The 12,829-nt window shown below is 39.1% G+C and overlaps 1 protein-coding gene across 1 annotated transcript; it reads right to left on the reverse strand.

Annotated features, from left to right (window-relative positions):
• Window positions 1-107: 107 nt before the first annotated feature.
• Window positions 108-12,808, reverse strand: LOC109474681 (cullin-2-like). The gene is made up of 21 exons (XM_019775030.1): window positions 12,739-12,808; window positions 9,725-9,848; window positions 9,241-9,343; window positions 8,663-8,757; window positions 8,270-8,372; window positions 7,994-8,076; window positions 7,533-7,629; window positions 6,984-7,094; window positions 6,178-6,340; window positions 5,593-5,717; window positions 5,107-5,214; window positions 4,890-4,952; window positions 4,406-4,534; window positions 3,984-4,070; window positions 3,388-3,534; window positions 2,983-3,060; window positions 2,705-2,771; window positions 2,177-2,379; window positions 1,411-1,512; window positions 914-1,030; window positions 108-345 (listed from the first exon to the last, which is right to left on the reverse strand). Exons 2-21 carry the CDS (start codon window positions 9,841-9,843, stop codon window positions 214-216), a joined length of 2,232 nt encoding a protein of 743 aa, XP_019630589.1. The 5' UTR covers window positions 9,844-9,848; window positions 12,739-12,808; the 3' UTR covers window positions 108-213.
• Window positions 12,809-12,829: the final 21 nt, after the last annotated feature.

Raw genomic sequence — 12,829 nt, forward strand, 5'->3', positions numbered from 1 at the left:
CCGATGTAGGAAGCAGAACTCCAGTCAGAAGCTCTGAGGAAGTGTCTGACAGACACCGAAATGTCAGCAAAGTAAGCTATCTTGGTTGTGTAAAAGAAAACTCTTGTATCCTATACTTTACCAACCTAATGAAGCTATTTTCGGATGCTATGCACACTACATTACAGGTTTAGTGCAGGCACAGTACGTTCTGCCGACATGCTGACGTACTCCCTATGCTATGTACGTGTACTCATCAGCTGCCTCGTTACTACGGGCGATGTACTCCTTATTGATAAGCTGCTCAATACACCTCTTAATCATGCTGATGCTGGGGTTAAACCGGGCGCGTGATTGGCTGATGACCTGGAGGGATGGACCAATCACAGTTAAGTAAAATGACCAATGGGATAAGTGCTATATATACATGTAAGTGGCCTTGTCAATTTTTGTACTGTGTCTATGATATGATATAATAGAGATGCAATGCATTATCCTTGGAATAGGCCGGAAAAGACTGTTTACACAAGCTCTTGCTGCTGACTCCCATCCCAAGTTTGGTGAAGGTTAGAAGCAGGAAATACCTGCACAGCTCCAATTTTACCTGCACTAAGCTGCATATACCCAGTACATGGACCAGTGCAGGTTAGGTGCAGGTAGACATCAGAAATACCTGCACAGCTCCAATTTTACCTGCACTAACCTGCATATACCCAGTACATGGACCAGTGCAGGTTAGGTGCAGGTAGACATCAGAAATACCTGCACAGCTCCAATTTTACCTGCACTTACCTGCATATGTAGGTGGTATTTCCAGCCCTGTATACTCACACACACACACATACACACACACACACATACATAGATACAGACACATGCACACACAACCAAAGAAAATGCTAGAGTAACTGTAGACAGAGAAGACCAGTGTTACCTCCTGTATGAGTGTGTTGTGTTTCAGCACCTTCCTGGCCTTCATGATGCGGACTATGGCGGCCTGTAGGTACAGTTTTCTGTCCTCGTCCACCGCCTTGTGAGCCTGCTCAACCTCCTGAAACAACAACAACGGACAACCATCATATACCATTAGCAATGGCAATTGGCGATCATATAAAGAGGGAAAGAAATGCCCGATGGCCACCATGAGTACTACCACAGTGACTGCACCATACAGTATAGCATCATGAACAATCACCAATACCTAGCACAACAGGATTACAATGTATCACAAGGTAATCAGCCAAAAATGGCATACATTTAACATACATTTTGTTGATATACTGGATAGAGAAAATGTAGGATTTTTGGAAAGTTACAGGAGATATTTACATCTGTATTGAAGGAGCAATGTGCTACTTTTATAACAACTTGTTAAACGAAAGCAATCATCCATCTACCCATCTTTCCATCCTCCCTCCCATCCATCCATACCTGAACTGTTTCCTTCTGGTACAAGGCAGGGATCTTGAACTTTGTTCTCTTGTTGGTGTACTCCATGTTCACTGTCAGGACCACATTTGGGGTCAGTTGTTCCTGAAAAAACAAAACATATTCATAATGTCTAAAACCCTCATATTCTTTGCCTGAAATTCTACTTTCCAGGCTACTATTCAAATAAAAAACTTTAAATCCTTTCAGATAGATACAAATCTTGATGTTTAGTGAAGACAATGAAACATTTCTACCCCATGAAGATGTGACATGACCATGTAAGATTTCTTCTGCCAAAAATAGTAAAGTAAGAATAGAAATGTAATAGAAACTTAAGCAAGGGAAGACAAGTTTGGTTGTGTAAAAGAAAACTCCTATATCCAAGATCACTTCTTGTTGTAAGGCCACATCAACTGAATAATAATAATAATGGAGCCGGCGGGCGAAATAAAAATAAAAATAGGCCTAGGGATCCTATTATGGCCCAAAATGGTACGATAGGAGCCATGAAGTCAACACACCAGACTGGTTCAAAATTTAAACAATGAATTTTGAACTTTTAATGACACCATTGCATTGAAAAATGGAAAAACTGTAACAACTAGAAAGAAAAGGACTGTTTTCAACTGTTCAGGGCAAAATATGAGTATTTTGCAGTTGATTCTGAATTTTTATTTTTATTTTCAAATCAGAAAAAAACGAAGCGGGCGAATCCGTTAACCAAGAAATTAAATTGGTGTGGCCTAATGTTTGCACATCACCCTACCTTTGCGTCTAAGGGTATTAGGAGTTTAGCGTCCACCAGAGACTGGACATTCTTTCCCAGCTCCCCTTCGGCCATCTGAGTGGACGACTGGATTTCGGCCATGGTCAGTTTGTCCGAGCCGTTGAAGAGCAGGAGGACCGCCATCTGGTACATGCTCAAGGTGATGATGTAAGACTTCTTCAAGAAACATGTTCTTATTTCTCCTAGGGAAAAAAAAAGATGAGATCATAAGAAGTTAGCATGGATTAAAGTTCATCTGTACCTAAAATACATGTAGTACAGAGCTAAAATAGTAAAGAACTAAAATAGTAGAGCTACAAGTAGTACAATAGCACAGAGCTATAACTTTGTTACAATGGAAAATATCACATGTTACTAAGTGCTAATATCACATGTTACTAATATCACAAGTTACTAATATCACATGTTACTAAGTTACTAATGTTACTGATATAAGATCGCGGCCCAGGTACAACATAAAAAATATTGTATATCATTATCGCAATAGTAATTATTATAAGATCTCACCATTACAAAGCTGGTGCAGCCAGGTCAGTTTTCTGCCGTTGAATCTCTCCTTGTAAAACATATCAAACTGGGGGAAAAAACAGAAAAATCATGACACTGCAAACAAACATTACTTTCCCTTGTATTTCTACTGCGCTACTCTATTGAACTGAACTCTATTGCTACTACTATGTACTACTACCACTGCTGCTGCTACTACTACTGTAACAGCTATTACTACAACTACTACTACTGATACAACTACTGCTGTACGTGTACATGTATGATTGTGTACGTACCATTTTCACGCTCTTCTCCAGTTCCTGTGGTATGTTGAGAGGGGAGGGGTTGGTCAGGCCCAGTGGCCATGCACCTGCCTGGAGAGAAAACACACAAACAGGAAAGTTCAACACAACATGGTATACAAATTTCACCTAAGTAATAAGTGACACACTTTACCATGAGGGCTGTTGTTTTTTACACTGTCGGATATGGGACTACACACTGCTGATGGATTCTTGTTCCCGAGAACCTCTACAGGTTAGCATCTCCGTAAATTAGCACTAAGGAGGATTTTCTGAATGTAAATGTGACCACAGCTAGTGTCCTCCCAACTTCAGACCCTGGCCAGGGCTACACCTCTGATGGCCATCAGTGTAACTGTGACCTAACTTGACACCTATGTAATAAGTGACACACTTTACCTGTAGGACATAGATGTTAAAATGGATGCCGAGTTCCTCCTTGTTTTCTCTCATCCACTCATTGAACTTCTTGTTGTGTTCTGCGCTGACGTTTATGTCCGTGTACATTCGGTGGAGCTTGTTGGTGAACTCGTAACCACACGCTTGCTGTTTAGTAAACAAACAAACAAACAAACAAATCAGACAGGTGTACACTTCAAAGGAGAATGTTTGTCTAGTGGTACAGAGTGATATCAAAGCTGGCTGATTTACATGCAGAAAAAGCTGACGTATGTAGCTTTGTACACCAGCATATGTACACTGAGGTTTTGGTTCTTATTGCTTGTGTCAATGGAGAAAATTATTGAAGGGACCACCAAAAGTGGTCACATTGGCCAGGTGTTCCTTGTGTAGGAATGGTCACTTGTACTAGCCTGGTATCCCTGGCGGGGAGCGGATCTTGGGTAGCGGACTAAAGCTAACAAGGCTGGATACCAGGCTACACTTGTACAGGTTTGACTGTATATCAGTAGACAGGTGGTACTTACATGTATGTACAAGTGGTCACTTGACTGTATTTGAAATTGTGTATCATTGATAACATGAACTTGTGTTACCTTGAGTCTGTTGATCATGGCCTCCTCAGCATCCATGGACACACTGTTACCTTGGATCAGACGTTTAGCAAGCATCTTGGAGTAGAACTGCACCATGGGAGAAATACTCACATGTAAATGTAGGATCCGGAATGGGATACGAGTAGATAGCAATGTTTAGATATGGAACTTTGAAAATCTGAAGTCATTATGATCATACCTGTTAATGCAAAATTTTTCTGGATTTCTTTCTTGAACTATAAGAAAACCTTTTCAACCACTTTTTCTAATAGCAAAACCAGAAATAAAATGAACTAAATTGTAAAAGATTGTTGATCACAAGACACACTGGAAAGCTGTAATGCCATCTAGCAGAACAGAAAGGTACTGCAAGTAGCAATATTCTAGAAAATGTAACTACAGGAAAAGAATGTAATAAATACCTTCTGATAGACGTCCTTGTCGTCAAGGTACTTAAAAACAGTAATGGAGGCCGAGAGTTTGTCATCCACTTCAGTCTCTGACATGCCCTTTGTACTTCTCTTCAGCAACATGTCACAGTACTTGGCCAACTACATAGAGAAACAATACATGTAGATGTCAGAGTAGATATCTGTACTGATTGCGATCTGGCAGAATCACTAATTCTAATGGTAAAGATCCCATTCGGAGTATCTGTCAATAGAGATCACAATCAGGATCTTTATCAGTAGAATCACCAGTCTATTGCTATAGCTCACTCGTAACATTGCCAAACATATATACTAAAAGTTAAACACTCAATCACATTACTGGTAGCTACTGATATGCTTTAAATGTAATCTGTGCTTGCCATAAATCTGTAATGAGACAAACACTATTATGATTATGAATAATAAATTTGAAATAGCTTCATAAATCAAAGAATGCACCTGTATGTGTACTTACCCATTCTGGTGATTTGCATGGGGATCTCTGGTCTTGCCTAGAATTCACGATGCTAGAGCAAGCCTGGAATAAAAATACATACAACACATTTTGCTAAATCCTTGAGAAAAATTTATCAAAATAGCTGGATAATATGATATATATGGCATATACATATATACAGTGCACAAGACAATAAGAGGATGTGATGCAACATTGCAGTTTTGGGTATTCTAACCTTGTCTAGAGCACAGATGAACTGCTGGTCGCCACTCAGGGTCTTCTGGATCATGTGACTGAACCTGCTGTGAACTTCCAGCACTGACTCCACAAACTGGGTGGGCAGCTGAAACAACAAAATTTAAACTTTTCAAGATTTTCCCTTACTTTTCAACTGCAAATCAAGACAAGGCTCCAGATAAAAGATATGTAAGAAGAATGGTTTCACCAGACATTACGACATGTATGCAAAACAACTTGTTTAAAAGATGGCAGACTTCACTCATCCACAGAGGTCAGAAACACAAACACATCAAAAACAGTATAGTACTTCACAAGGTATCTCACACAAGAGATAGCAGACTTCACTTGCTTGATGGTAAGGGCAGAACATACATAAACACACCCACAAACACACAGACAGTGACACATACACAATTTCAAACAACATGCACAAACACACACACACACACACACACACACACAAACACACACACCCACTCACATTGTCTCCTGTGATGTTACTGATAGCGTCCAGTCCCGTTTCCTTGATGTGATCCTCCACCTCCTGTACCATCAGCATCAGTCCGTTATGTACAGTACGCAGTAACGTGTACATACGACGCATGTCTGCAGGAAAATACATTATTATGAAGTGCTCGCAAAAGCTGTATGTAGGGACTTAGGTGATATGGTGGTTATGCTTGTTGACATAGAATCTGGTGGTCCTGGGTTCGAATCCCTTGCAGGACCAAGGCACTTTAATCTTTATGTTACACCTATTTCCTCACTCGAATTGAGTGAATCAAGTGAAAAATATCACTTGAATTGAATGAAAAAAAGATTATTTTCTTGAGATCAAACAAACAGACCTTCTCTCCTGTCCTTGCGGACGATGTTGTGACATTCCCCATGCAGGAAGCGGAGGTGGTCAAAGAAAGAAATAAACAAACAAACAAACAAACAGACCTTCTCTCCTGTCCTTGCGGACGATGTTGTCACATTCCCCATGCAGGAAGCGGAGGTGGTCAAAGAACGAAATAAACAAACAAACAAACAAACAAACAAACAAACAAACAAACAAACAAACCTTCTCTCCTGTCCTTGCGGACCATATCGTGACACTCTCCGTGTAGGAAGCGGAGGTGGTCTGCCACGAACCTCTGCTGGCACTCGTGTGTGACCTTGTCGTAGGAGCTGGGGTGGAGGAACTTACGACTCCTCATCTCCTCGTCTGACAGACGCTGGATCACCTGCAAACAGACACAGCAGACTTCAACCCCTTACCCATACTGCTTTGCTGGTGGTGTGTAAACAATCAGAGATGGCACACTTCACCCCCTCACCCACACTGCTTTGCTACCATTCAGGTACAAAATTTTACAATTTATCATGTCCATGTCAGACAAAAGATGGCTAACCAGTGGTTTATAAACACTAAGAAAAAGACCGGTCAATCAGAGATGGCAGATTTTGTGCCCTTACCCATACTGCTTTGCAAACATTCAGGTACAAAGGTGTACAAATTCTCACCTCCTTGTTCTTATTTTGCAATGAGGCAATTTTGAGTTTAAAGACAATGCATGAAGCAGCTTTTTTAGGTGTGTAGTTATATGTTTCTCATTCACTAAGTAATGAACAATTACTTCCAAATGTTTGACCAATTGCTGATGTCATGTATCCGTAAAACCTCCGTGAATAAGCTCCTGTGTCCGCAACTCTCGCAGGTTTATATTCAGAAGTGAATGGTCATTACTTATCCTGATGAAGGCGACAGTGGGCATTGAAAATTTGATCCATGTGTATCCTTTGTGTTGGAATAAAGTTCAGCATTGTACTATGAATACATGTATTTATGTAGAGTATATAAAAACAGAATTATATGTGAACACTAACCTTTTCCATGTACTCAGAACATGTTGTGCCTGTTAGATATCTCCCTGCCTCCTTCCTGTAGTACCTCCCAGTTTCCTCCAGGAAGCGCTTTTCAAACAAGTCCTGGTACAACTGGACATAAACAACATAACAGTCACTGCAGGTTACAAACTGTGTTAATACTTAAAACATTATGATAAATCTGAATTGTAGATATAACATGTGAATGTCTTGGATACATAGTATGCAAAATATCATGAAAATCTAAATACAAAGAAACTATATCCTAGACATTGTATTTTTAGATCTATCTATTTTGTGTTGTCCATGTTGTCTATGGGCTCTGCCTGAATCAAACAATAAATAAATAAAATAGATAAATATTACCCTCTTATAAGCTGTACATATCTTTGATGTCATTGATCAACACTTTTAACATAGCAGCAGTATACAGAGAACTACATCAAAACTCCATGGACTTCCATAAAGTCCAAAACTACATGTGTACTACAGATACACAAATGTTAGACCTTAGTAGTTTATTACTAGAATACTCCTCATTATTTGTACCTTTAGCAGTCCCTTCTTGTTATATTCCTCCACATGTACAAATGAGTTGATGACACCATGTAGGATAGCTTGGTTGGTTTGTTCACCCTCACGATCCCTGCGGAACAAAGACAATCACAGTGAAACGCTGCCCCCTAGTGATTTACATTGAATTTGCAGCCAAAATATGACCTATCAGACATATGACATATGATGTCTGTAGGATAGATGGGAAAGATGATACTGAGATACTTGTAGTGCAATAGCATAGATACATTTCATGATATCAAAAATCATCAGTCTAACTCTTTTCAGTAAGCATACATGTAGATATGATATCTTTTGTAAAACCAAGTTTTGACTGAATCTATGATGAATAATCTTTACTGTATGTTCTTGCCCACATGGGCTAAATGTAGTACTTATATTATTGAAACATCATTACAATACATAGTTATTAAATGGCCAACAGGATAACATACTTCTCTATCTCCTGTAGCAGCTGTTGTACCAGATTTGCCTTCAGAGGTTCGATCATCAGACGTCGCCAAATGTCCAGAGCAAGCTGGGAAAGGGGGAGGGGGGTAGTTATTACACACTTGTCAAGTAATACTGATTTTGGTCTTTCTCTCAGACAAGCAAACAAAAAAAAAAACATTAACAAAAGCTTTAATCATCGAGGTATGAGATCTCTGAATTCTAGTTACAGGAAATGACATCACACCTCTTTAGTCTTGTAACAGGAAATGACATCATACCTCTCCTATTTCCATCAGCTGTTCGTCAAGGTCAATGCCATGTCCGTAGGCAAGGTCGGCGTCTGACAGCTTCTGTTTACGGATGTACTGGCTGTTCAGGTAACTGTAGAAACAAACAAACAAACAAGTCATGTCAAGGTCTGAAAAACTACAACTAAACTCAGCAAACTAGTGCACACTTAGTTAGATTCAACATACATGATGTACATGATGGGAAAAAAGTTATCTGAAATCCATTCAAATTTCAACTTAGATTATGAAAAAAACATTAATTCTTTAACCAACATTTAATGAAGAATAAAACTATTACTTCGGATTGCTAGTTAAGAAATTAATGCTACATCTTACCAACAACATAACCCATTAACTAGATGGTTAACTAGCAGGACCTACCCATAGAGCTGGTTCATGTACTCAGCACCCTTGCTGTACTCCTGCCAGTAGGCATGGTAAGTGGCAAGAAGGTTGTCTAAGGAGCTATTCACTATCTGTAAGATGAAAAGCACTATGATCAGAAGTTAGGACATCTCAGGGATGCATTTCAATTCCTTAAAGACATATTCACTATCTTTAATATAGAGAGTGTTAGAAGTAGAACATCTCATATTAATAAGGATGGTCTAGTGTTGTTTGCCAGATTAGCTACTTCAAATACTAATTGAAAGGATTTTTGATTGGAAGAGACTCTGCAGCTAGAGTAGGTTTGGACACATGGCTAGTCATAGCTATAGGTTCATAGGTCGTGAGAAACATGGGCTACAACAATGTACATATCACAGAACAACTTTCTCTGTTTTGTTTTATTTTTTAATTTTTGCCTGCTCTTCACCACATTGTCATTTTTATTATCTGTAGCCCAATATTACCCTTTTTTTAATCGCCTCAGGGCATTGACCGCTTTTCCCTGGACGTAATACCCAGCAAGGGGCAGTGTCTAGTAGCATATAGATGTAGATGAGAGGAAACGCTACCTTGTGCAGCGACTGGACGTGCTGCTCCAGAAAGTTCTTTGTCTCGTTGTACAGCTGTTCAGCAAGGGGTTCCGGGTACGCCACGCACAGCGCATACACATCACTTTAGAAAATAAGTGTCAAGGGAATTAAAAAAACATCAATTGTGCCATGTCAGTTAGCCATGTGAATTTACTACATACAAGGAAGTTATATTGACAGAGCTATCTTACAATACAAAAAAAAATTATGGCTTGTTTTATCATTAAAAACCTGTATTTACATCCATCTGTAAATTCTTTGATGTTTCTTTAGATGTATTTGTGTAATGTTATGTGTTGGTAAACTATGGGCCGTCAAACCTGAAATAAACAATAAACAAAGAGACAACTATATCAAATTAGCTAAGTGAAACTTCTAATATAGAATTTATTCTGACTTTTTCGTTGCTTCCTAGACATAACAACTGTTGGTTTGTATTTCTACTTTAGGCCGTGAAGGATACGAGAATCTGTCGTTCCATGTCGGCCGCGGGACCTTGGACAGCGTGATCACTCCCCGCACGGTGGCGAGAATCTTCCCCCAGGTCTCACCGAAGTCCACACGACGAGGCTTCAGCGACATGTTGTCTGTGGAGAAGTTAAAATTGGTTCATGAAACTATGTTATGCATCTTGTACCAGTTGTTAAAGCAAATTTATGATTTTATAACTTTTCAAGCAACATAATTATCACATGGGTTCAAACTAGGGTACCAGTCTGGCTGAACCTGGTCCAGCCTGGTGATAATACTTAGGATAAGCTTAATGCGCATATGCTTGTGCGTTGAAAATGATATATAAATTTTATAATTTTAACATAATTTGACCTGCCTCTGATCTCCAAAATGATACAGTACTACTGTACTATTATTATACAAGTTCAGACCTGGACCTGATTCTCTGGACCTGGATCTGTTCAAACTGCCCTTACTGCAAACATTTCCAGAAAAGTACTAGTAAGACTACTGTTCATGAACAAGGCCCCGAAATACATTTGGCATTGAGAAATAGTTTCCTTGAATGTTTGCAAACTTGACCAAGGTTTTAAAAATTCTACAGGCTGACTTCAATTTGAACTTTAAACAGAAAACATGACATTGCTGATTATAATGAGGAAGGTATTTCAGATATCTATGCTCTACTTGTACTAGTTGTAGTACATGCATAACTAATTATAACAGAACTTTTTTTCTTCTTCTTTATGGTTAAGGTGGCCAACGTTAACTTGTTGATGATTCTGCCACAATCGATGTATTTCTTTAATTTGTAATAATTTATAATACATACATGAACTGCATTTGCAAGTCTCATGTCATATACTAGTACTCTCATGTCCCTAATAAACATACCCCCCGGAATAAACATACCCCCCGGACAAATCTTCAAAGTCTAATAAACATACCCTCCGGAATAAACGTACCCCCCGGAAAATGACCAAATTGACAGGTGAACTGTGTGTCCATGATACTAAAATGTGCTCTTTATTTCAATACCAATATATGGGCAAATCTTTCACTGTTACATTTAATTAGTGAGTATATATCACTTTAATTAATGAGTATATATATATATTGTATTTGTTTTGGGGAAATACAAAATCCGTAGGAGAAGCTATTGCATTTTACACTTCTGAAATGCACTTTGCTAAGCCTTCTCCTGCAACTTGAGTTGAAAATCTGACTAACTTAAGAGATAGAAAATCAAGCCCAATTAAGTACAAATATAATGAGTATATGTACAACAAAATCCATTTCAACATAATGATTATTTGGTATGGTACATTGTCTAGTCTGGTCAAAGTCTGGATTCTGAAGAAGAAAAACTTCTGAAGAAAAAACTTTTGAAGAAAAAAATATTATTCAGCATAAAATTTTGATTGGTTTCCATCTCATTGTTTTTTTAAAAATCGATAATGTGATTGTATCAATTTTAAACGCCCTAAAATTAGCTAAATCGGCGCTTTTACGGTGATTGCGCAATATGGGTGCCCTATGACCTTTGACTTTGACGTCATGCTGCTCAGGCGCTAGGCGCCCTCCCCACGTCGGCCGTCCGTCTTGTGGGCAAATTTCTACTTTCTAGGGGTTTCGGGACCTAAAAACTAACACCAGAGGGAAAATAAACCACATACGTTTTTTTCATGGTAAATATCGCTAAAATGGACCAGGCATTTTTCTGCCGCGTTGCCGATTTTGACAAGGACTTGCGGCCGCCATGTGCTAAATACGTCGATTAGCTACTCGCTTTCCCCTTCGGTTTTGTGGGCAAATTTTTGCTTTTTCAGACGTTTTGGGACTTAAAAATGGACAGCAGGTGAAAAATAAATAATATACATTATATTCATGGGAAATGCCGCTATCATGGACCAAATATTTATCTGTGACGTGTTGCCGAATTTTGCGACCGCCGGCCACTTGCTGATGGTGCGGTACGTATGGACAATTTTTTTCCCATAAATTAATAAACGTACCGTCCCTAATAAGAGTGTACCGGGTGGACGTTCGGGCCGGAAAAAATAAACGTACCGGTACGTTTAATAGGGACATCAGAGTAACGTTACATATGTCACAGTAGAGTCTACCCTGACACTCTGGTCCAATCTGAGTACTTGTGATAAGAAACTCTAATCAGGATGCTGTTAATTAATGTGTTAGGGTGGCTTCCCATTTACAAATCCTATTTGAAGTCAATCCATTGATCTAGAGTGACATGAATCCAAGTTGCAGAGTCCAATCAGCCTAATGCTAACAGTGTTAATTACATTGTAAGGAAAGCACCGACCTTATGGGTACGTTGCAGTAATAGAAAATTGTTCAAAGCTGAATACAAGAACGTTAAACGTCTATACTGTCCCGAACATGAACCGAAAACAGGTACTAGAAGTATGTTATGCTAAACGTTTTTGGTGCAAATTTATTTAGCTCTACATGACTTCACAGCCTTGGCAACATTTTAGTCTATCTACATAAAATTATAAATATATTCCGGTATCCTTGACAGAAATAGACCCTGTGTCATGTCACACGTACATGTGCTTTTTTTCGAGGCCAGATTTCAAAGACGACTTGCATTTTTGACGCATGAATTTTCATCACAGAATTTTCGCAAGCGGAATCATCATCACAAAATTTATGACCGCAGTGTTGCGATCCTGTATTCTTTTGCGCATAATTAGTACGTCAAAGATCCAGCCATAAAGTTGGAAGAGAATTACATAACACTACAATAGCGTAGTAGAATTTTATGCCGATTTTGGTTGGAGAAAACAAATCATTTGTATGCCCCCCTCCCCTTCACAAGGCGACGAAAGATGATACAAGCTACGCAGTTATAAATTACTTCTTTTGACATGAGATCTGCCTTTTCTAGGTTAGGCAGACAGTTCATGATAATGGGTAGACTAGTGACCTACTCGGAAAATAAAACCAGAGACATTAGATGACAAGGAAAAGGTGAGAAATCACTTTTTCAAAGCTTACCTCACTTCCAAGTGCGCCTGACTCGGCGTTTCGGGGTTAAAGGTTAAAGCTTTGACGTCAGAAGACCGCCACCAAACGAACAAAAACTGAC

This window comes from Branchiostoma belcheri, unplaced genomic scaffold (assembly GCF_001625305.1).
Source record: "Branchiostoma belcheri isolate BF01 breed outbred unplaced genomic scaffold, Haploidv18h27 scaffold31, whole genome shotgun sequence".
Classification (NCBI taxonomy): Eukaryota; Metazoa; Chordata; class Leptocardii; order Amphioxiformes; family Branchiostomatidae; genus Branchiostoma; species Branchiostoma belcheri.

Coding starts and splice junctions, on each gene's coding strand:
- LOC109474681 (XM_019775030.1), bottom strand. CDS start 9,843: ATGTCGCTGAAGCCTCGTCGTGTGGACTTCGGTGAGACCTGGGGGAAG. Junction 8,373..8,662: donor TACATGAACCAGCTCTATGG/GTAGGTCCTGCT, acceptor TTGTTTCTACAG/TTACCTGAACAGCCAGTACA. Junction 3,061..3,387: donor TTAACATCTATGTCCTACAG/GTAAAGTGTGTC, acceptor TTTTCTCTCCAG/GCAGGTGCATGGCCACTGGG.